Source organism: Sceloporus occidentalis, unplaced genomic scaffold, assembly GCF_023333645.1.
Source record: "Sceloporus occidentalis isolate IW3139 unplaced genomic scaffold, rSceOcc1.0.p SCAF_232, whole genome shotgun sequence".
NCBI lineage: Eukaryota > Metazoa > Chordata > Lepidosauria > Squamata > Phrynosomatidae > Sceloporus > Sceloporus occidentalis.
Window position 1 is genome coordinate 386,686 of NW_028317212.1, and position 25,806 is coordinate 412,491.

At 46.7% G+C, this 25,806-nt stretch overlaps 1 protein-coding gene across 1 annotated transcript in view; it reads right to left on the minus strand.

Annotated features, from left to right (window-relative positions):
• Positions 1 to 25,806, minus strand: part of LOC149276638 (uncharacterized) — a 105,918-nt gene that overhangs the window by 72,294 nt on the left and 7,818 nt on the right. The window contains 7 exon segments of the mRNA XM_089503418.1: positions 906 to 1,957; positions 1,997 to 2,057; positions 5,060 to 5,296; positions 13,960 to 14,017; positions 15,911 to 15,984; positions 18,767 to 18,890; positions 21,107 to 21,224. Coding sequence (XP_089359544.1) covers positions 906 to 1,957; positions 1,997 to 2,057; positions 5,060 to 5,296; positions 13,960 to 14,017; positions 15,911 to 15,984; positions 18,767 to 18,890; positions 21,107 to 21,224 — 1,724 coding nt within the window.

A 25,806-nucleotide genomic window follows, 5' to 3' on the forward strand; every position in this document is an offset into this window, starting at 1 on the left:
ATTATTTGTTTCTTCGTGACACTGTGTGTTAACGGGGCCAACGAGTGATCCATGACTATCAATGCCACCATTTTCCTTTACATCTAGACTCCTGGGCATGGTTAGGTCTCTCTTACTCGTAGAATCTGCTTTTCTTCTCTCGCTTTTGTGAGCAGAGGGTGCGCTGTCAATGGCGCCGGAGTCCGACTGTTCCCTCTTAGGATTGTCATTATAAGTTTCATCTCTACAGAGCCCTGTTCTCGCCGAAGACCCATCAGATGAAGCTGCCACCCGACTTTCTTGTTCTGATTCTTTTCTATAAGGAAAACTCAAAGATGTGAAGAAAGGGATTTTGATTTTCTTACCGAAGGAGAAAAAGTCACTCTTACTAAGGTCGTTTTCCGATTTAAAATTTCTCGCTGGTGCCACATTTCCTTGATTTGATGTTGAACTCTCCGAAGGGGTGAAAATCTGACTGAAGGACTTTTTAATAGGGTGCAAAAACTCTGTATTGGCTTTTGGAACAGCTTCACGATTGTGAATTCCCTCAGCTTCTCCCAAATTACCCATCAGTTGATGATGATGACCATTTGGATGTATATTAAACTTTTCTGATTCCGCCACATTTTTAACCGGTACATTTTTGGCAAGCGGAAGGGTACGTCTGCCTTTTGCCGTTGCCTTACTATCACATGTCCCTTCATTTACATCCATTACACTCACTGCGGGTGTCTCTTTTTGTTTTAAAGGCTGTCTTATATAAGTAGAGACCTGAATTGGATTGCCGAGGTCCAATTTCTCGGTTGGAGGCTTAAATAACCTTGGTCTAATGGAGTCGGGCGTCTTTTGAGATGGCGGACGGTCAACTCTGCCGGCAGCCAAACCGCCGAGCCCTGGAGAGGTCTGGCATGTAGCCTCGCTATTACCTGTCTCTTCAATGCCTTTGGAGCCACTAATAGGACAGGTTCCGTCAGAGTTCCTTTTATCCCCTTCCTTACGGTTTTCCACATTTAAAGAACCTTTGTTGGTTGTACGTTTGCCGTGAAATATTTTTGAAATTCCCCCAATGGTGGGATTTTCCGATTTCTCAGGTGCCGAAGAGACTATTTTTTCCACCGACCCGGTAATGTGCTTGGCGCCGGTGCCAACTTTCTCGGTGAAAGAGCTGAAGAATGAGTTGACCGTACTTTTTATATTTGACAAATCCGGTAGAGGCTCCGATTTGGGGCTGCTCTTCATACTCTGCTCCTCCGATTTCACAATGTTTTTAGTCACCGGCGCATTGGCGTTTGGCTTCTGCGGGACGCTGCTGCAATTGATGTTGCCGATCGGCAGAGAATGGAACTTGTTAATTTCTTCTTCCTTTTCAGCCAGATATTCCGAAACCGATTCTACCAGACATTGCAGTTCATCCATCGTGTCCGCGTATTCTTCACTCGGTTCTTCTACGGGCGACAGCTTAAGATTCCTCATGGAGAAACCGTACTTGCTAGACAAGGTCCGGGTGGACGATTTATCGTGATGGCCAGTTTCACAACTAGAGTTTAAGGGACCTGATCCTAATGCGTTGGCATAGAGCAAACCGGGGTCACCCCAAGATTGTGAGAGCAAAGAAAGTTCTTCAAAGTCATCATCTGAAGTGGGCGAGTGTGGCCGACTATCAGACGCACTGCTATCGTACTCCTCGAGCGTATCCAGAGATGAGCTGTGACCCAAAATCTTTGGCGCTTTATCGGGCAATACTAGTGAATCTTCAGTCTCAGACGAATTCTTAAGTTCTTGGCTAGTGAAATGGTTATACCTATCGCTCCCAATCTTCACCAACAGACCATTTTTATACGGTCTCAGAACCGGGTAACAAGACTGTACAGATTCAGTATAGCAGCCATATAGAGATGAGTCCGCCTGTAAGACCTCCTTAGCGCATTCCGTTTTAGAACACCGCGAACGCTCCGCTCGCTTGTCTGAACATTCGTTACTTAAGCACAGGCGGGGATCCTTAACCTTATGTTTGGACTGCAGTGTTTTTCTGGTCCTCCGTCGATCGATGGTGTTGTACTCCTCTGGGTATTGACGAACTCCTGGAGATTTACGAACCGGCTGGCAGCTCGTGCCGGGATTCTGTTTCCTCTGGAACTCCGAGTTCCTCTCCGACAGTTTTGCCACCCGTCGGCTCCTTTGACTCTTTTTGAGAAACTCTTCAATGAGCTGCTTTCCTAATTCCTCACATTCATCCTCCCAGGCTTCTGTCTCTACCGGAACGACCCTAACTCTATCCTTTCTAACTAAAGAGCCGTTACTGCCAAGCACCGTGTAAAAGTAAAGAAAAATAAAGAAAAGGAAGGAAAAAAAATAAAAAAAAGGTAAGAGAAACAGAAAAAAATAATTAAAGAAAAAAAGGAGATTTATAAAGAAAACATAAGTGTCGGCTGTAACCTCCACCCCATCTGAATCATGTATGTTTATAACATTAACCCTTTAAACACGGCCAAGGATGAGTATTTCAAAGAAACGCACATTTTCCTAGGATCATAAACAGTAGAGATTATACATTTTATACATTAATGGTGGATTAATTCAAACACGGAACACAAAATCTGAACATTAAAGCGCATGCACTGCACGGGAACCAACAAACCGGACGCGCGCCGTGGCTCCTAGCGACACCGCAAGTGACCACAATCACAACGCACAAAGCCGACTAAAAGAACCCACCTATCCGACAGATCTAGAGAATGCCTGCTTTCTAGAGAAGGTTGGCGGCTCGTCAGCTGGCTAGATTCAGACGCAGACTCTAGATCAGTCCGTCCGTTTGCGCTGGACTCTATGCTATCATATCGCCTTGAAAGGAAAGAAGATCGAGAAAGTGAAGGGTAGGAGAGAAGTTAGGAGAGATTTCGGTTATTTAAGCAGTTTTTACGGAGATGCAGCCAGAACGAAGAATCATTCCCAAAATGTCCCAAAAACTATCCTTTTATGGCTCTGTTACAGTTTAACGTAAAACATTCCGTGTATGTACATTACACACTATCGTTACCCGCTTGTGCTTCCAAAATAGAGAATAAAATGTAAATAAATGTATACGATACAATCACAAAACAAAGGGAAAATATTACAGAATTTAACAATTCCTGAAAAAAAATGACATTTTGCATGCAATGTTAAAATAGAATATTAAATATTTCCAAAATATATATATTTTTCTCCATCGATAATAATCGCGGTTAAAGAGAAGCTGCAGAAACGCAGGATTATCGGCCAATGAGCCCCTTCGCTGTAATAAGAATGACTCGGCAGGCAGGATCTGCCGGTAAATAACATGTTTCTTTATGAATATTTGTTACATTATTTATTCAAAAGGAATTTTATTAATGCCATCAGACGATCGCTTTTGAGAAGCAGGGACGGAACGAGGGGAACGTTGACTGCTCTGCACTTAGTTAAACAAGCCCCTCCGTTCTGCTGTCTGTATTTTGTATTCTTCTTGCGCGGGTAAACACACTCTCCAGACAAGTACATATTAATTACTGCTTCTTCCGAGTAAATAATTAGCAGGTTGCTTTGCAGTTATAACAGCTTTCATAGCGCTCTAATACCCAAGCCTGGCATTCATTTTTTCCATGCCAACATCTAAGTGAATACCAAGCGTTAGCGGCCACGTGGCGGGTAAGACGTCTCATCTCTGTATTGGGGGTAAAGGGACAGGGCTTAGTCCTGGTTATTTCACAAGAGGATCCAACATTTCCTACTTTATAAAGTCTACCTAGGAATTCTATAGCAGCTACAATGTTATTTACTAAGACCACACACAGAGTTTAACCCTATAGACAGAAAATAGAAATAAAATATATAATAAAAACATACTATATAATAAATAGAATAAAGTCAGCTGTCGTTAAATACAAAAAAAGATATGCAAAAATATAAAAAAAGCTAAGATTTCTACATGAATTTACAGTCTTGATTCTACAATCTTGAACAGGATTATTTCCTTCAGATTTCGGTCGCTCATTTTCATTTTACTATTTTTTTTTTTAATATCAAATTATTTTAATATAAAACAAAAATATAATAAAAAATACATTTATATTATATATATATATATATATATATATATATAATATATATAAAATATCTAATAAATAAAATATATAATAAAATAAAACATTTACACACCAACTATAATGTTTATTTATTATATTTGCTGTATGCAATAATCTGCCTGTTCTGCTATTACGTATCAGTCACCTTGATGTGAGTTAATTAAATTGTAACGATTAATTACCTTATTTCTCATTTACGAGGCCTTTGAAGTACCGAAAATGAATAAACCGTAGGGAAAACATTGCTGTCATGGGTCATATTTTACCGCCCTTTCCATTATATAGAACACATAATCTGTACATTAAAATTATCTTAAACACTGGAAATATAAAAATAATTATATGGCTCTCCAGTAAAAAATATGTACTAATGGCACAAAATGTATTTTCTTTAAAACAAGTATTTCGGGGGACATTATTATTAGATATTTAAATACTCTAGTTTAATTTAAGCATAAATTATATTGATAATATGAAAACAAGACAAACTGGCTATATTATATATATATATATAAAATATAGCCAGTTTGTCTTGTTTTCATATTATCAATATCATTTATGCTTTCAATTAAACTAGAGTAACTAAATATCGAATAATAATGTTATTAGATATATATATGTATTTTGTTGTTTCTACACTAGCTTTTGGTTTGCATTTGTCGAGTATTCGCTACGACTTGACTTAACATTTTGGGGGTTCACCTTTTCTCATTATTTTGTTTCCTATGAATTTTGAAAACTAATTAAAAAAAACAAACCATGAACCTAAAAAAAAAAAAAAAAAAAAGCAAGAAAAATAGAAGGCGTATAAAAAAAAGCGTGAGAAAAAGAATGAAAATAAGGACAGAATGACAAAATGAAAAAGATTAGCCGTGGAAGGTATAAGTCAGACATGAAATGGCTTAATATTCGGTATATTAGGAAACAGGGTATATTATTTGTAAGTAATCTCAGGCGGATTGGGCGTTGATCCCAACACTCCGCTTACCTTCTGGCTCTCCGGTCTCGAAAATCCAATTCGTAGTTTTGCACGGAGTCCGCGCAGGACTCCCGCGAGCCGCCTCCTTGCTGCTGAAGCCGAGGCTGCACCGGAAACTGGTGTACGGAGGCGTTGGGCTGGGAGGTGGTGTGGTACGGCGGTGGAATGCTGTTACTGGTTTCACTGCGGTAGTCACTGTCCCGGTCATCCACGGCGCTGTCCTGGTCTTCAAACGCTAGAAACAGAAATATAAAAAGCGCAAAGAAACACTTCATCCTCTCGCCTCTAAACGCTAAATCACAAAACGTATCCGCCGTTAAAAGTGAACGTTTACGGTCAGGACGCTCCGATGGGCAGGATCTGGTGGAAATATCAGTAATTCACTAAAAGTCACTCAATAAAACGGAAAGGAACTCCCGTCACATTTAAAGTGATGAGTTTCAAAAGGGATTTTTGTTTGTGACGTATAATAACGTCGCCGTGGACCCATTAAGCACAGAAAACGAGTATCTCGATCTTGGATGTGAAATTCTCCACCAGAGCTGCACCAGAGTTCATGCTTAATAAGGAAGCTGATGGAAGGCTTTATAGGTTTAACTTTTTACGGGGGAACCAGTTCTCAGTTCTTGGGCGAGTGAATTGTGGAATCGGAGATATGGAAAAGTTCCGGCCAACTGAACGGAGCTTTGGAATTCCCAATCATCCAGTGGGTTCCGTATGATGCCATGAGCTTCCATGACAAGACAAAGGAGACGGTTATCCAAAAAGAGATGACCATCCAGAAAGGTTCTAATGGATGTCACCACAACAAAGTAACACAGACATAGGAAGGGTTCACCCACCACCATTTACATTTCTACCCACCACCAACGGACGTCTCTTGGACAATCAAATCGCCGTGATCTTCTGCATTTGTGAATTTTGTTTTTGTAAAATATTCTATAATCTGGTGAAATTAGTTATTGTATGAAGACAGAAGAAGCAGAAATGTATCCACAGAGGAAAGACAAGAGGTCTGATTGTCCAGTCCGCTTTTAGTAGGAAGGCTTCTTCACAAGACAGCTTTTGACCGGTCAATGGTCAATATTGGATTTTTTTTTTAACATTTTTTGTTTTGTTTTGGTTTTTTTTTACATTAATATTTTACGCACAATTAGATTTCCCCGTCTGTGGGGCTGCAGCTTTTAAAAGCCTTATGAAGAAGACTCCCGGAGGCATACGAGGTATGGATGTTATGGATGTTCGAGCGTAACGTATCCACACAGCAGCGGCTGGGACGCTTTACCCCGTGGTTTAGGGACGGGGCTCTAGAACTCGGAAAACCTGAGCATGAGGCGAGCCGAAGGAATTAATCGTCAGACTCGTAGAAAGCAGAAGCTTGCCATTTACTGACCGAGTTTCTTGAAGCGAGGTCAAGCATGAATTTAGAGGCCAGCTTCCCATTATAAACTATGATGTAGTATGACATCAGAGGACACAGCGAACGATTCCGGCTAGAGTGCCGTTAAATAGACAGCATTTACCAAGCACCTCCATGGGATTAAGCCAAGCTATATTTATATTAAAGGAAAAAACAAAGTGATCAGGGGGAATAACAGCAGACAGAATACTACTTCCTCTGATGTAATAGCAAACAGGAAGTAGCTCTGCCGAGAAACCATTAAAGAGGGAGTAATATGCATTTTTCTTTATCAAATTCCATGGTTTATTCTCACTGTTTAAATTTAGCAGAATGCAATACAGAGAGACGCAGCAGACGGCGGCTCTCCGTGACGTAGGAGGCACAGAAAGGGGCTTTATCCGCTAACATGTTGTAGTATCGGCAATAACACCAGCACCACATGAAGCAACCCTATGTCTTTTGGAAAAGGAAAACCCTATTACTCTCTCTGTGAAGGATGGGGGGGGGGCTCACCAAGCCACAGATCATTTAAAAGGTACCGGCAACTCGATATCTTTATACGAAACAAATCCTGAGGGTATATCCGCAGAACCAATGCAGCATGCTCGTCTCTGTGATCACACGGGATATTCATGCATACACTTTATTACTGGGTGAAGGCACCTAGAAAAAGGATGTGCCAGCAGATCGGCCCCCGTTGGCCCGTCTAATCTGCCGTTTCTCCTGCTGTAACGACTCAAACCTTAATCAGTCGTTGGTCTCGTCTTAGATTCAGGAGCCGTATGTCTATCCCATGCATGTCTAATACCCTCGCTGTATTACCCTCTACCACCTCTGCTGGTAGGTTATTCCACTTATTACTAAAATGTTTAGCATCAAATACTAAATTCACGGGCAAATCCTTTTCTGGCTCTATTACTGCCCTATTATGAGGACAATCATACCCCCATCAAATTATAGCAATTATTATTTATTTTAAATTTTATTTAATCGCAGCATTAGCAAGAAAGGAAGATTTAAGGGGATTTATCACAAAATTGAAAAGAGACCGTCACATGATGTCTCTTTAACTATTAAATGGCCGGCCCAGCAGCATGTTGCTTTAATTTAAGTTTTGACGTAAAAGCTCTCTCGTCAGGATCCGTGGATGTGGCAATCGTATCCCGGCTGTAATTCTATTACGAGCGGTTTGGAGGAGTCGGGGCTCTGGCCGGCGGTCGGTTTAATTCCCGGCAGAAATCAGATGTCATTTTCTATTACGGAGAAACCCCGAGTTCTCCGCCGGGCTCGAGCCGTCGCTCCGGAAATCAATAGGTTCCCTGATCCTCCGACATCGGGAGCGCGAGGCGGACGTCACAGATCGAGCAGCAAGAAAGTCTCCTTTCCCACAACGAACAAATAACATTTTAAATATTTAAATGAGTAGAGCCACGCTTTGGGTTTTAAGTAAACTGAAGAAGATACGGAGAACTCGGAACAACCGGAACCCCAAAGCAGACAATCCTAACAATTCCAGATCGTTAATCGAAAACTCCCTCTCCCTGCAAAATTCAACTTCCGGCTGATTCCCCGATGTTCAAGCAGGGATATGCATGAAATGTCTATATCGCACTGGGGGGGGGATACTATTCTATACCGCACTGGGGCGGGGGGATACTATTCTATACCGTGCTGGGGGGGATACTATTCTATACCGCGCTGGGGGGGGGGATACTATTCTATACCGCACTGGGGGGGGATACTATTCTATACCGCGCTGGGGGGGGAAACTATTCTATACCGCGCTGGGGGGGGGGGAACTATTCTATACCGCGCTGGGGGGGGAAACTATTCTATACCGCGCTGGGGGGGGAAACTATTCTATACCGCGCTGGGGGGGGAACTATTCTATACCGCGCTGGGGGGGGAAACTATTCTATACCGCGCTGGGGGGGGAAACTATTCTATACCGCGCTGGGGGGGGAAACTATTCTATACCGCGCTGGGGGGGGAAACTATTCTATACCGCGCTGGGGGGGGGGATACTATTCTATACCGCGCTGGGGGGGGATACTATTCTATACCGCGCTGGGGGGGATACTATTCTATACCGCGCTAGGGGGAGGATACTATTCTATACCGCGCTGGGGGGGGATACTATTCTATACCGCGCTGGGGGGGGGGATACTATTCTATACCACGCTAGGGGGGGGATACTATTCTATACCATGCTGGGGGGGGGATACTATTCTATACCGCGTTGGGGGGGATACTATTCTATACCGCGCGGGGGGGGGGGATACTATTCTATACCGCACTGGGGGGGGATACTATTCTATACCGCGCTGGGGGGGGGGGATACTATTCTATACCGCGCTGGGGGGGGGATACTATTCTATACCGCGCTGGGGGGGGGATACTATTCTATACCGCTCTGGGGGGGGATACTATTCTATACCGCGCTGGGGGGGGATACTATTCTATACCGTGCTGGGGGGGGGGATACTATTCTATACCGCGCTGGGGGGGGATACTATTCTATACCGCGCTGGGGGGGGGATACTATTCTATACCGCGCTGGGGGTACTATTCTATACTGTGCTGGGGGGGATACTATTGTATACCGCCCTGGGGGGGTTATCGTATAGAGTGCTATCTTAAGACTATTATCTCTGAGGGCAATTGGGAATTGGTCATTTATGCTCCAGATGTTTTGGAAAGGGGATGAAGCCGTAAACCTGTATGCATGAATATCCACATACTGTATCACCATGAAGCATGCAGCAGAAGACAACCTTTAGCGGAACGGTTACATACTCTGATTCTCTCCCCATCCGAAATAACTCCAATCGCCTGGGGAATAGATATGGCGGCGAGCAATAAAGGGGAAAAAGAAAAATTCAGCATAAATGATGAAAGGTGCGAGTCTCGCTCTCGGTGTCGGTAACGCACGGCACGGAAAACAGAACGGAACGGCTGCTGGGAGAACAGAAATATCGCAAACGGCAAAATATCGCAAAGCATCGGAAACAAACAACCGCAGGAGAACATCACGTTTACCAAAAAATAATAATAATATTTTAGTGATTAAGGGACGCGATTGTCCCCGCTTAGAATGCCCAAAACATTCCTTGTTGCAAGAATGTTATTGCATTTTCCGGCATGCTAATGCATGGACCCCAAAACAAGTTTAAAACATCATTTTTGGCAAGTTTGGAGAAAGTAAGCAATTTGACGGTGCGTGAAGCTGAAGGACAAAAACATGGAATTTATTCTTTCCTGCAAAAAAAAAAAACAACCAACAAACAATTGTCACCGGAGCATTCTTTTTACGGAATAACGCGACATTCTAGAGGTTCTCCAACTTTAACCCGACTATAACTCCCAGCATTCGGATAAATCGTGGGGTATGATGGGACTCGCAGTATTTAAACGGAAACAGAAAAGGACTCAGGAAGCTGTTTAACTGTTAAAGCCCATTTAACCCTTTAATTGAAGAGGGGTGAACGGTCATTGGGGAGCTTAGAGCAAGGTGATCGTATCAAAGCCGCACGGGCTGAGCTTTGTTACTTCTACGGCTTTGGACATATACATATATATCATATAATGTGTGTATAATATATATATATATATATATATATATATATATATATATATATATATATATATGTATATGTATTTGACGGCAATTCAGCCCATCTAGACTCTATATATACACATTATATATATATATATATATATATATATATATATATATATATATATATATATATATATATATATATACACACACACACACATAATATACATATATAATGGATAAAAGATACATTATATATATATATATATAATGTATCATTTATCGACACATAATAAATAGCAAACATGTCTGCCACCCTGTCCCATTTGATGTGGCGATGCAGGGGATTTCGGAACACAGGGCATGCGCCGCTCCCTTCCTCTTAATTAAATAATAGATCTATACGGACAGCGGAATGGGGAAGAAAACAAGCAAAACAGACTTTAAACCGGGAATATCGCAAAGCCGCGAAAAACCTAGTTATCCAGTCTCCATGGCAACAGAAACACCCGGCGCCCGTTCCGTGGACAAACTCCCAATGTTAAGGCTTTCCTTCCGGCAGATGCAGAAAAACTACAAATCCGATTCGTCTTCTCCAAATAATATCATTTAACCGCTAAAGAGCCAGAATAGAATTTAAAGCAGACTGCGTCCTTCTGACATCCACAGGGTCAATACACGAAACGGGTTAATAAAAGTAAAATAATAAGAATAATGGTAATTAATGGGTCAGTTTCTATGGCGACTAAAGTAACGTTCAGAAACTAAGGTTCGGAGGGCAGAACATGCCTGTGCACCATGAGCTACATATAAAGCACACGCTAACACGCCAGCCACATTGAAACACGCCATACGATGGAGAAGACGTCGGTATACGGGCAGGGAGAATAGGTGGAGAACCGGTGCATTTGAGTTTTTGGGGTTTGATTTGCTGATTAGGAGATTCTGACACATTGTGGGTTAGATATAAAGTAACAACGAATGGAAAGTTTCCGGTCATCGCTCCACGTTTACTATGTTGCCCCAGCGCTATGTGATTGATTGGCCCCGGGGCTATGGGATTGGCCCCGGCGCTATACGATTGGCCCCGGCGCTATACGATTGGCCCCGGGGCTTTGTGATTGGCCCCGGGGCTATGCGATTGGCCCCGGGGCTATGCGATTGGCCCAGGCAAAGTTTTAAAAACGCTGAGTCTAGATGGGCTGAATTGCCGTCAAATACTATATCTTATAATCATGACAACCAATGGAATGTTTCAGCTGATTGAACAGATTACCGTAGCAACTGTCTGGGGAAAAAAAACTAAATATATATATATATATCTAAATAAGTTTTTATAACTTTGTTTGGGGTTCCCAGTTGACGGCGGACCCCCGTTTTTGTTCGTATGACCCTCCGGCCCGGCTCAGGCTCCCGGCATCTTGGAGATTCCATCTCGTGAAAATCTCCTTCCTGTAAAGTTAAATCCTTCCAAACCGCGGCTCCGCCGGCCCCGAAACATTTATTCCCCGTATTGGCTGCAGATGAACAATCGACGGCCGGAACCGCTTACTCTCAGCTTCCGTTTCTTGCGCGGTTTCGCCGGAGTCTGCGATAAATTCCTTGGTGGCTCCAAACTGCATTCTTTTTTTTTTTTTTAACTGCACTTTAATGCGTATGATAGATGCGGGGGGCCCCCTCCTAGCAAATGCATGGGGGGCTCCTGCAGAGCTGCAGCTTCAGGCCGTATTAAAGTCCTTACAGAGCGTTGGAGTTCCTGTCTTCTATAGAAGGGGCGTCAGAGACATTAAACTGTCCCTTTAACCCGAGGATCCCCCCCCCCACCTTCATATATATATCAAAATGCAACAAAAAATATATATAAATCAACACAATGGATTAAAGTCCAGATAACACCGGTATATTGAGAATTCTCCTGGGCAGGTTAAATGTTCCTAGATTGTCAGCTCTTTGAGCAAGGTCCTCCTCAACGTTTGATGAGATGTACTGCTTGTCCATGAGTTTGCCATCTTTGATACAAAGTTCCTGGCAAGAATGGTGGGCTTCTGAGGACCCCGGTAATGAACGTCTACGATGCCAGCCTGGCCACCAGGAGAAGCTTCAGCTCTCCACAGGGAGATGCAGCTTCTTCTCCCCGTGGAGAGCGGAACGTTTTTAAGGGTTTGTCCAGACGCTGTCTGCCTGGCGCTCGAGACGTCGCCCCGTACGCCACATCCGTCTTAAAGGGTCTTCATGCAGCGCATTACAGCCACCGGCACATGCGCAGCTCCTCTATCCAGCCAAAGTTGGCTCTTCGCTTCCCGATAACCTTTTTCTCTCGCTTGCATCTGCTTCCTCGCCGCTCGCCTCTTGAAAGAAGTTTAAACCATCAAATAATTATATTCTAATTAACCCTTTTTTTTAATGATCTGTCTCCTGCTTCCCGATGGCAGCAATAAATAGCCCAGAAATGGTTCATTCTCTCCATGACAACAGGATCCCAGCCCTGGTAATAACATGGTTTTATCACCCGGCAAAGCTGCCATCTGTCTCCTCAATTACGACATCACTCTCTTAATTACGATGTCACCGAAGGTATAGTTTTCCCCGTTTGTCACGGAATACATAATTTGCAAATCGGAGGAGGGTCTTTTTTTTTATTTTTTCCCTAACTTAGCGCTTCATCTGCTCGCTGTAACAAATCGGATCGTTAATCAGCGGGTATTTTTAGAGCCGGTACAACGTTTCCAAGAAGCGATGAAGAGCAGCGAGATGGTCGGGCGTTACGTTATCCCCAGGTGACCGAACTTCCAAACTATTTACTGGTTTTTTGGGGTGGATTATAGCCCAACGTCTCGCGTACAGATATTACGCTTACAAAGAACACTCCTGATGCAACATTCTAAAAGTGGAGCAGTCGCCATGGAAACAACAATCGGAAAGGAGCATTTAACTTTGTAGTGTTAAAGAAAAAGAGAAAAACACAATACTTGAAGGTTTTGAGGAATCAAAAATCCATAAAAAGCAGCGCATTCTCCCGTTTCTAAGAAACGAAGATGTTTTAGCGGACGATGTGAAATCAGGGAGCGATCCGACCCGACGCGCAGCGCCGCGTGATGAGGGCTAATCTAGCGGTAAAGCGGCACCTTACCGCAGCTGCTCCACTTCCACCTCGTTAGCGGAGCCCTGCCGTTAAACGTTAACCCTTTAAGACCCGGGCATTGCCCACCCCATTGGTTGTCAGAAAGTTGGAATTGTAATTTTGTCCTGAAGTCTTTTGAGAGCCGGTGCCCCTAACTGATACGTTTATGTTTTTTCCTTTTATTATTATTAGTAGTATTTATTATATTATATTGTCTATTATTACATTTAGCTCCCGGTTACAGACCGCGCTGTAATTAGTCAACCAGATTGTGGTCCCCGGGGGAGGGGGGGGCAGATTTAGACCCCTGTCACTCCATACAGATAAAAGTGCGATAAAATGATTTCTAAATTAACCCTTCAAAAGAAAGCTCTCCGCTCCCTTAAAGCTCTCCGCTCCCTGGAATACAGGAGAACGAGGCTTACAGGCTGGACCCGGCTGTAGGACGGAGGTCGCGGTCCGCCTGCCGTTAAGATACGAAGTCCTACAGATAGCACAGATTCACGCAATTAACCCCGAGAAAGTTTAGGGTCCAAGGACTCCCAACACACTCAGCCAAACTAAAACAGGGAACCCAGACACCCCACCCAATCATGTATGCTTAAAACAGAAAAGGCAGACCCGTCTGGGAATATTTATGGACTTTTCCCCAGAAATCAGTCAATTTATGAAAAACCTGATTTGAAATAAATTTCCCATCAAAAACAGCCTCTCGCACCCCCTTTTTATAAAGAAAATCATTGTGAACGTGGAAATAAACAGAATTACGAAACGCGCCGGGTAAAGGCGGACGCTCGCACCGGCCCCGTCACTTACAGCACTGGGAGGCCGCAACCGGTAACGGCGTCCTCTGAACGTCCTCGGCGAAGGAAAACTGAAAAACACAAGAGCGGCGTTTACAAAAAAAAACAAAAAAACACAACCATACGGGATTTATTCCGGCAAAACGGGGCTCTCCGGCTATCAGCGAGCTACAACTCCCATCATCCTCAGCAAAGCAAAGGGCTCTTTGGGAATTTGCTATTTCTGAACAATTTCGACAATGATTTCGAGGAAACTTAACACGGAAACGCCATTGTCACGTCCCTGGGGTCAGGGCCGGCATCAGAGGCTAACGAGCAGCGGGTCTCAGACTCCGTGATCTGTCACTGACGCCGTCATTGGCCCCCGTGGCTTGCTATCTATGTCCGGGCTAGTAGCCTTTCTGGGGATTTGGGCCGAGTGCCTTCTTTCCAGAGAACTAATGGTCATGGGGGGAGCAGGGATCGTAGTGGCAGAAAGAGCTGGGGGTCCCTAGGTGTCTGACGGCGGCCCTGCTCGTGGTCACCCGCGTTTCTCCTCCAGCAGCCGGGTTGGCAAACATTTCCACTAAAAGCATCTCCGAGAATATGTTTAGCATCGTAACTCTAGAACCCCCCCCCCCCCGGGCCAGGAACGTAACGAGGGGCAGATTATAGATAAAGGGGGCCGCGGAGGCCTCTGCTCTCCCGATAATATAATGCACCGAAAACACACGCTTTCCTTTTATTTACACCAATTGTGACCGGAGTGTCAGCGGCGGGGAGTTCATCTCCGGCGCGGGGGGGTAATTGTAGGACGAGGTACGAATCCTTCTCCCCGCGGCTAATGTTTGAGTTAAACACGGGGAGGAAACGTCTGCTTCTGTAACTAATACTGCCGAAAAACGGGGGAAGAGATCCTTAAAACATTCAGAAGACTAAATACTGAAAAGTCCATTCGTTAAAGGGCCGGCCGGACAGCTTTACTCCCAGAGGGACGGTCATCGTGTTTACCGCGGGGAGTTTAAAATATATAAAAATATATCTCATGTAAGATTCTATATAAACATGATGATGATGATGATGATGATGATATATTTATTTATATAGATAGATATGGTGAGAATAATAAGAAATAGTTTAAATATAAAACAAAAAGTGGTGAACGGACTTTGAGAGAGAGAGAGACGGAGAGAGAGAGACGGAGGGAGAGAGACGGAGGGAGAGAGACGGAGGGAGAGAGACGGAGGGAGAGAGACGGAGGGAGAGAGACGGAGAGAGAGAGAGAGACGGAGAGAGAGACGGATAGAGAGAGAGAGACGGATAGAGAGAGAGAGACGGATAGAGAGAGAGAGACGGATAGAGAGAGAGAGAGAGAGAGAGAGAGAGAGAGAGAGAGAGAGAGAGAGAAAGACGGAGAGAGAGAGAGAGAAAGACGGAGAGAGAGAGAGAGAGAGAAAAAAGGGGGGGGGATAGAAAAAAGAAAAAAGGGAAGAGAAGAGCGAGAAAAGAGCGAAAAAGAAAAAAGAGAGAGAGGGAAAAGACAAACAAAGAGAAAAGGAGAGAGGGGAAAAGGCTTGGAGAGGGAGGTAGAAAGAGAGAAAGAAAAAGATAAAAAAAAGCTTTGAGAGGGAGAGAAACAGAGAGAGGCTGATGAGTTCCCTCGGTTTATCGCAGGGGATCGGTTATTTTGGATCATTCATAACGAGCGGAAACCAACTAATCAGACTTTTCATTAATGAGAGAACGGATTCATTTGATGGCAAACAGATTCACTTCAATATAATACTCTGCAGGCTCTGGCTGAGGATGATGGGAGTCGTGGACTCGTGGTGAGCGAGACATGGGCCGTGTCCACATATCCCACCGGTACAGACAGCGGCTTCCTTTATTCCCCCCCGGCAGAAAGGGACGCTGTAACAGCGCGACTCCCGGTCGGGATTGTCACGCCGCTGACCGCCGGCCGCCGAGCCGAAAACCACACTCACCTCTCCAGCGTCTCCCCGGGAATTAATGCGCTCCAGGTTCCGGGTCCAGTACCTCGCCTCCTCCTCCGGGAGATCTGCGGAACAGAAACAAACCGGAATAATGCACTGAATACGGGGTAAGAAACGGCAATTTCTATACCGCAGAGACTCCCCGGCACGCAGGGCCACGGCAGAGAGCGGCAAACACTTTAACGGCAGAAGAGACGACTGTCCCGGAGCACGAAATACATTCCGACCGAACCAAAACCACACGCTTACTCACGGAACCGGCTCCGGAACCTGCGCTCCGGAATAATAAATCATCCCCACTCCAAACAGCAGGAGACACAATGTTTCCAGGAGATCCCCCCCCCACCCCACCCTGCTACCCGAATGCAAGCATGCAGAACGTGGTATTACATAGAGAGTCAATCTGGTGCAATCGCCACGGTAACCAAGGGAAAGTTTATTTTTTAGCGTCAGAATTGGCTCTTCGCACGTAACCCCCGGCGTTTAAGTCAAACTCCGTGCACATCAGGTCACAGCAACACACGCCAAACCGCGACATACCGCCAGCCTCCGGTACACCGCCGGCAGCCGCCTGCGCCTGGAGAGAAACGCGACAAGCAGGAACCGTTACCTGTACACCGCATACACCGTAGAGCGTGGGGAGGAAAAAGTCCAGCCCAGCAGTTACACAAAAAATGAATGAAATAAGAGTAGGAAATATCGGGCTGTATTGGTGAGGAGTTCTGTCGCAGTTATAGTTTTTAGTCTGAATTTATTAAAATTGCCTTTTTTGTTGTAATTGTTTTAGAGATAAGGGGCTGTTCTGCTCCAAGAAGCCCCGCGGCATGAGGTGGCAGAGCCAGCGTTATCCAACCATCTTCCTTTCCTCGCGAACCGGAAGGGAAAGCTCCATCGGCATTTAAAAATATTACCTTTTTCCGGCGTTTGTGCCGGAAGCCGTTACAGGAGATCGGGCAGCAGAAAGCCGGCGATGATGGCTTCTGCAGTTAGGGGGAGTCCAGGCTTCCAAACGATGTGTCCCTGCCGCTGCAAAAAGGGCAGGACGTACCGGTACGTCCATAGGGGATTCTTGGGATGCGTTTTTTGGACGTACCGGTACGTCCATAGGGGACTGAAGGGGTTAAAGTGCATGCGCTGCCAGCAGCGTCCCTTTAAACGGACAGTTTCATGTCCCCGACACCCTCGCTACAGAAGAGTTAATACTAAAGTACTCTGTGAGTGACCCTCACCCTCCGTTAGGACTTTAATATTAAAAAAAAAAAAAACCCTTACCTGAGCTGGAAGCTGCTGCCCTACTGCTGCAGCAGCTGCTCTTCTCTTATATGGTCTAATGATTCTTGCCACTGATTGGAAGCTTGAAACAGCCAATTAGTGGCAGGAAAAGGGTTTTTTTTGTTTTAGGGGTGTGGTTGGAGGCATGGTTGTGGGTGGGGTAATTCATGTAACTGGGTGGGGCATTTAGAAGAAGAAGAATGGTGTTTATAAAGCCGTTTCCTGCTGTTTCTATACACATTATCGGGGCTTTTAGGGCCGTAGAACCCTGCGATCCCCTCATACCCAGCAAACATTCTCACCTCCTAGAAAAGTAAAGAAACGCAAAGATTTTGTGGAATGAAACAAATTATAAAAACAGAAAAGGCAGAAGACAAAAGTGTAAATGTAACCAAACTCCATATTTTCACCTTTCCAGGGATATTTAAATGAAAATAATGATAATTTCGTCACATGACGCTCGTCTCCATCTGTTCCCCTCCCCCTCAGCCGGCGCTTTCTTGGATCACAATGCAATTATTTTTGACATAGGTTTGATCTCTGAGATGGGTGGCAGCTTGTGGCAGAGTCAGCATTCCCCGAATTCGTCTTTATGCGCTGACAAAAGCTGCCTGTGCCAATCAGCAACTTAACAATAAGGAGGCGATAGCTTAATGGGGAGGAATAATCACACAGATCCCGGGAAGATGAAGTTAAGCGGATTATGTATGCTACACACGTAAAGCGGCCCTCGTACATTCATAGTATAGCTGATATAGCCTGTGTGTCGGGCTGTTACATATCCAGAGTACAGGGCCTTTCGTGACAGGTGATCTGTCGGTGACAGCTTTCATCCGTCGGAGCGCGAGTGACATCATACATCCCCCGTGGGAGCGGAGGAAGGAAGTCATTACATGAGATCAGGCGCACGTCTCTCAGCGGCTGTCAGAGCCGATCCCCTCACGGGACGAGGACGCCGCCGGCCCGGTTATTTTCGGTTTAACTCCTGTTGCGAACCGTGTTCCAGCCACCTGCGCTGGGAGGACTCAGGGTCGGTCACATTGTGTTTATGGATTAATGTAGCGCCACCATATTGGGTAGCGCTGTACAGCAAGTAGTGCATCATATACCAATTTGGATTTAAGAAAGCAAACGGTAGGGAGGGACCTGCCCAGAAGAGCTTACAATCTAGAAAGGTAAGCAAAACATAATCATGTGGCGATTAACCCTCCATAGCCCAGAGCCCCAGAACCAAGGGGGCTATTAGGGAAGGCCTAGCACATCATGGCTCCCACCTGCTCACCTTCAGAGCCTATTGGTTGGTTGGACGGTCGGTCGGCTGGTCGCCAGCAGTAAAATTAACCATTTACTTGCTGCATCCCGTCAGGTTACATTTAATCGGGGTGGATTATTAGGCAGTTTCATTTCATAGAGGTTTTGATCGCCGTCTATTCACATATTTACCCCAACAAAGTGGGACATTGGGGGTCTCACCGCGACCCCACCAGGAAACAAACGAAGGATAAAGAGAAAAAAGTGAAGTCCGCGGGACTCTAGAACCCGCCGTAACAATCAGCGAACGCCGCGGAGACTCACCGAAGGGCGACTCAAAGCGGGCGTCCAGCAAAATCCGGTGATCGGTGGGATTCCTGGTGCCGCAAATCTCATCGTCTTTCATCAAGACCTCGGACTCCAGAGCCACCCATTCTCCGGGACCCTCCTGAAAACACACGAGAAATAACATTATTCCAGGGGCCATCCCGCTCGAGAAGAGGAACCCATTTCTGTGCCTCTACTCCGTGCAAAAGAGAAATAAATAAGTGGAACAGCCTCCCAGCAGAGGTGGTAGAGGGTAATACAGTGAGGGTATTAAACATGCATGGGATAGACATACGGCTCCTGAATCTAAGACGAGACCAACGACTGATTAAGGTTTGAGTCTTTACAGCAGGAGAAACGAGCAACTTGAAGGGGGCCGTCAGGGGCCGATCTGCTGGCGGGTTCCAGGTTTCTATCTCCCGTGGGGTGTTAGCTGACAGGAATGGGCTCCCCCCTACAGGGTCAGCCGTCTCTCCGCACTGGGAGTAGACGCACAGAATAGGTTATAGATAAATGCTGGCTGGGAATCATAGGAATTGCTGTTACCCCGGCCTGGTTTGTTGAGGGATAGATACTGGATTTAGGTTACGGAGCGGAGATGTCTGTGCGGCTCCCGGCAGAGTTATACATTACCCCAGGATGCCAACCACACATAATTTACTAAACTAATCCTGAAGCACAGCATGAGATATATATTATATATTATATATATATAATATATAGCTGCTCACTGCTTCGACTGCAGCTCTACAGTCCCTACCGATGCCACCTGTTTACCAAACCAAAGGTTCTGCGTATATAAAGTCACTCCGTACGTCTAGTGGCTACAGAGGGGCAAGTGAGAGGAGCCATGAAACTTTTTGCGCTCAATAATCAATCAGGGGGTCTCGGGAGATTGTAACAACACCCGCCATGGCAAGTAGACCATTAGGACGTACAGGTACGTCCTGACTGTTGCGACAGGAATATCAGATCATCTATCGACTGCCCGGACTTTCCCGTCGGCAGAAACCAGAATTGCTGGCTGCCCGACAACTGATTGCGAGTGCCGGTACACCGTCATTCAAGGAATGGCAATCACCCAACCGGTAGGTGTCACTGCAAACAACTCCCAGAGGACAGGAGAGCCTCAGCGGGTCTCTCTTTACAATGTTGGGCTCTCCCATTGCTCCCCCTGCTGGCTGATTTCCATTATTGCAATCTGCGATGTAGAGCTTTGGAGCCCTGCTTGCTGATCACTCTGTGATCAGCACAAACCGATCAGGAGGAGGAGATGGAGGGAAAAACTGTTTCTCCTCCTTCCAAAAATATATTTTAAAGAATAAATAAATAAAAAACAAACAAAAATAACCAAAAAAAACATAAATGAAATAAATAAAACTTATTGGGAGCCCACTGATGACATCACTGTCAAAAAATGTATGAGAGACCCCCAGAGGGAAAAAAAAAAAAGCAATAGCATCTGTTTAAAAAAAAAAAAAAAAAGGGCCTCTTATATTAAAAATCACTACCCTCAAACCCCTTAAGTCAATAGTATTAAAAATATGCAATATCGGGTAATATGTAAAGCATGGATCTGGCCCTCTGGAATATAATAATATTTATGTGGGGTATGAGCGTAATCAGGAGATGCTTACAGTAGAGTACACACTGCAAAAAGTTATTTTTTCAGTAAATACGGAAAAGGAGGATAAATATATAGTAAAAAGATCAAATATTTTGGTCCCTTGGTTATGAAAACCATCCGGGACTGAAGGGGTTAAAGAATAGTTTTGATTAAAAGATGACTATAAGTTTATCTGTTTAGTATAATTCGGTGCATAGTGGCAATAATGCTGCATTCGGCAAGAACATTCCGCTCGTTGCTATGGAGACGGCATCACCTTTATCACTTTGCACCTTATAATAACCTTAACTGCAAAAAAACGGTAACGGATCCGCCAGCCGCCATCAGTCAGGGGACAGCGACGCCGCATGCGCAGAATGCAAACATACCGCGGAGAAACCCCGAACCACAGTCAGTCCCGGCCGCTATTTAAATATAAAAGACGCATACGGTTCCATAGACAGCAGGGCAGAGATTGTCAGCTCCCAGGACCAGCCCCCACGCCTCCTCCTGCAGCAGTACGTCTTACCATGCGCAAATCTCAAACAGCCCATCTCAATGATATCGACAGCGCTACAGTATCTGCTGGCGTTCTATGGGTGACCAGTCATGCATGCGCCGGGGTCCGCACATTACTTGCAGACCCCTAAAGTCTACGGTCTTTGGTGTTATTGACACGTAGGATACGGATGCCCTGTCTTTGTCCGTCGCGTTCTGCATACGTCGCTCACCTCGTCCGCCTGGCGGATGGTCTGCAGCGGGATCCACACCGTGCCCACCATGGTGTCCCAAATCAGCCCTTTATTCCACATTTCCACGAGGAGCCCCAGATCCAGACGGCTGATTTCACTAGAAAATAGATAACAAAAAATAAGCAAAAGTTTTATATATAAAATACACATCGCGGGGTAAGCAGGTAACACAGGCCCTGGCCGTGCAGATGGGCACCGGGCCCCAGCCGATCCTCAGGGGCCACTGGCAACCGGCGGGATGTCTCTGTAACTATCCTGATCGGCAGCAAGCATTGGAGACGCGGCTGAAAGGGACAGACGGACACAAATAAGACTTTCCACCGCGGCGAAGGACGGAGCTGAATCACCCCGGGGACCAAATTCATTGTGGCAGAGGGGGTATTAAGGGTTAAATGTGTTATAATAGATCTGGAAACCACACGTTATATGCTGAAGAACCGACGGCGGCCCCCCGGACACCACAGCGGAGCGAACCGTCAAAAACCTTCATCAGAACCGCCGAGTAACTGAAGCAAGCGCAGAGAATATCAGCGGCGTACGGAAGCTGGATTACTGCGGCTCTGCTGCCCCCTGCTGGGGAACCGAGGTAACGGATTATTATACTGTTATTATTATTATTCTCTTATTTATATAGCGCCAACAATCCCCCGCAGCGCTTCATACGACACGCAGGCTCAACGGGGCGCACGAGACGAGACAAAGCGATATATCCCGGGCGGACTGTGAATCCACAATGATTCCGAGCAGGAACGTTGGACACGAGCGGAAATGTAATATTTCTTTATTAAAGGCAATACTTATAACGCTGCAAAAATATTCTACAAACGAACAAACAGTTTGTGCATTTTGGGGTTTTTATTAATTTTATTGAAGTAACCTGAAGATTTCACCTAAAATACGATTCCCAGAACCGACGCGCCGATCGGCTGCCAACGTTACGGGGAGTAAATCGCATAATAATAATAATATAAGACCCCCGCACCGTACGGGCGGATACTGGCACCGCGGTATGTGATGGCGCTATATATATATATGACTATAAATAATAATACTTGGGGGTCTCGTAGCAGAATAACGACGCCCGCGTTATCCAAAGTAAAATCCAAGCTTTATTCTGATAATAACGACGCGAGGAGAGCCCCGGCCCACGAGTTCCCCCCCCCCCACAGACGCGTTCTATTAGAACGACGCTCGGATTTTCCGTTGGATGTCGGGGGGCTCGCGTGTTCCGTACGTCAGATCCAGCCGTGGCCAGCGGAGACTCGGGGAGAAGCAACCGACCGAGCCCCACCTGAGGTTAACTAGGAATACAGACCCTCGACCCGGACCCTCCACCAATGTCCCTCCAAAGACGGGGGGGGGCCGCATCCACAACGACAGCGTCGCCACTCAGGGGCGGAATCGGAACTCAAACCTCTCGCCTGTCCGGTGCGGACTACGACACGTTTCACGACTTTTACCGAACAGGGAGAAGATCTTGGATGCGGCTCCTGCCACCTGTGACAGGGCCAGGCTAGCTGGCTCATGTGTCATATGAAGTTTAGCCGGGTCACGGAGCGCTTTTGTGTCCGGTTCTGTATACTGTGACCCGGTAATATATTATATTGTGTTTATTGTGTAACCGGCCCAGAGACTGATGTGGATTCAGCCCCAGCCTTCAAAGAGACGATCCTATAATCTGGCTGGGGCTCTTAATCAGCCAGCACAGCCCTGTCTGCCCAGACGGCCCCCGCACTACAGGGGGGATAACACAGGTGGGGGAACCCATTGTATTCTGTAATCCCCTCACCTGATACATCCCCTGTATACTGATGGGATTTGTGATGGGATGTGGCTGATGGGATTGCATTGAGATTGTATATAAGTTCTGTGTGTTTGTAATAAAGAGAGTTCTTCTTGGTTTGCTACGAATGGTGGTCTGGATGATCCGTGGATAGCTGAGTGCGATCCGTATGAGGGACTGACTGGTGATTCCTCAGCCCTCAAACAGGGGGACCCGGCCTTGGGTACGGTGACCCTGTAACATTGGTTGGCAGCGGTGGGATGAATCCCACGACTTGGGTGAAATCCAAACCACCAACTGGGATTGCAGACGAGAGACACCGAGAGAGCTCCTGGAGGTTTGTAGCAAAGGAAAGGCTACTCTGATTGCGGACTGCAGAGAGATGGACCGGCACCAGGATGGCCCAGAGGAGAGCCTCGGACTGAGTGCTCTACAAAAGAACATTCTATGGCACCTATCCCTGTACCCAGGAGGGGCTACATCGGAGCAAGTGACGGCGGTGATTAAAATGTGTCACCAGGAACTGAGCCAGAGTGGGTCTGTATCTCCCAGACTAGGGGAACAGACCCCCAAAATATCATACCAGGATATCCAACCCTTCCGAGAACCAGAGGATGAGAGAGACCGGGTTACAGCCGAGGTGTGTGAGCTGGAACACCAGCAATGGCAGTTAGAGTCTGCGCCTGCAGACTGGAGGGATGATTTCTCCCATCCCCACTTTGAAACGTACTGGGCACAGTACTGGACAATGTGGGATATACGAGTTCCACTCCTGGGGGAGAACCCGTTGCCGGAGTGGGAAGACGAATTGAGGGGTCTCATATATGCAGAGCTCGACCTCCAGAGCCGCTACCAGGGATTCTCCCAGCAGTTAGCAGGTGAAGACCACAGCGACCCTCTGATGCTGTATTGCCCCGTCGACCCAGGACTGATATATGATGCCTTCCAATTTGACTCGTCCTTCGGAAGCCCCTGCCAGTACCGCAGGGATACAATCTGGGACAACCGTGCAGAAGTCCTGGTTTATGCTATTCCCCCCGAGCTGGAGGCTGTTATGGATTGCCTGGTCCAAGAGGAATGGCAGCTCGAGAGGGACTATAAAGAATTGCTGCGGAGAGTGGAGCTCCAGGAGTTACAAGGAGACTGGGAGCATGGTACTACAACTTGCGGGAGTGGGACCGAGGTCCTCTTCACCTACTCTGCGGCCCCTGCCCTGGCGAGAAGAACCGAGGTCCTCGCCAGCAAGAAGAAGCGGAGGAGGAAGCCAAAAGCTCCGACCCAAGTCCTCACCAACAACCCTGGCTGCTCTACCCAGGCAGAAGAGATGACTGTCCCCACCTCCCGAGTAAGTGGCACAATCCCCCTCACCAAACCCTTATCTATGCCCGTAGAAGCCAGTGCCCCAGACTGTCCCCCTGATTTCCCGAGTGTCCTGGAAGAAGCCCGGGTCACTGCCCCAGAGGTTCCCACTGAAGTCCCCGGTGACCCAGTAGAGGTAACCATTCCCTAACCTAGCGAGGGCGCCAGAGGGGCTGCCGAGTTCCCTGGGTCCTCTCAGTAGCCTGGCGCAGGCCCTGGTTCCTATCCCTGTGTTCTCCGAAGTGATCCCTGGTTCCCCAAGTGTCCTCCTAGAAGCCCAGGTCACTGTCCCAGAGTGTTCCTCTGACTCTCCCCGTGCCCAGGCAGAGGCACCTGTCCCAGAGAGGAAGATCGAGGGTCTGCTTAACCCTCCCGGTGGTCCAGTATTGGCACCTGTCCCTGCCCCGGAGTATTCCCCTGGGTCCCCTGAGTACCCTGCAGAGCTGCTTAGCTCGCCCAATAACCCTGTAAGGGCACCTGTTCCTGTCCCAGAGTGTCCCCTAGGTCACTCCAGTGTCCCGGTAGAGGCCCCTCTTACTACCTCTACGTGTTTCCCTGGTTCCCCGAGTGCCCCCGGCCCGATCAGCAGGGTTTTCCTTCCATGCAACCACCCTGGCCTGGCAGCTGCCCCAGACTCAGTTCCCAAGACTAGGGAGCAAGAGTCTCCACGTGCCCCTGTTACCCCGGTGAGGGGGATAGCCATGTGCCCCCGGCTGAGCTGGGACCGTCCTCCAATTCACAGAGAACTACTGACTATCTTTTTGGGCAACCAGGGCCCTGGCCCACCTTCTCTGGATGCTTCTGACAAAGGGCGCCATGAACTAAGGCCTGCACCTTTGAACTTTGTCCACTCGGACAGCCTGCAGCAGACCCGTGTGGATCTGCGTGGTCTGCCGGACCGTTGGTCAAGGGGGAGATCTGTGACAGGGCCAGGCTAGCTGGCTCATATGTCATATGAAGTTTAGCCGGGTCACGGAGCACTTTTGTGTCCGGTTCCGTATACCGTGACCCGGTAATATATTATATTGTGTTTATTGTGTATTCGGCCCAGAGACTGATGTGGATTCAGCCCCAGCCTTCAAAGAGACGATCCTATAATCTGGCTGGGGCTCTTAATCAGCCAGCACAGCCCTGTCTGCCCAGACGGCCCCCGCACTACAGGGGGGATAACACAGGTGGGGGAACCCATTGTATTCTGTAATCCCCTCACCTGATACATCCCCTGTATACTGATGGGATTTGTGATGGGATGGGAGTGATGGGATTGGGGGTTGGGTTCGGTACACATTGCATTGAGATTGTATATAAATTCTGTGTGTTTGTAATAAAGAGAGTTCTTCTTGGTTTACTACGAATGGTGGTCTGGATGATCCGTGGATAGCTGAGTGCGATCCGTATGAGGGACTGACTGGTGATTCCTCAGCCCTCAAACAGGGGGACCCAGCCTTGGGTACGGTGACCCTGTAACACCACCGGAGAGTCCTCTCACTCCTATCACTCGTTTCATTAAACGCAGGATGTTGAGCTTTGTGGACGG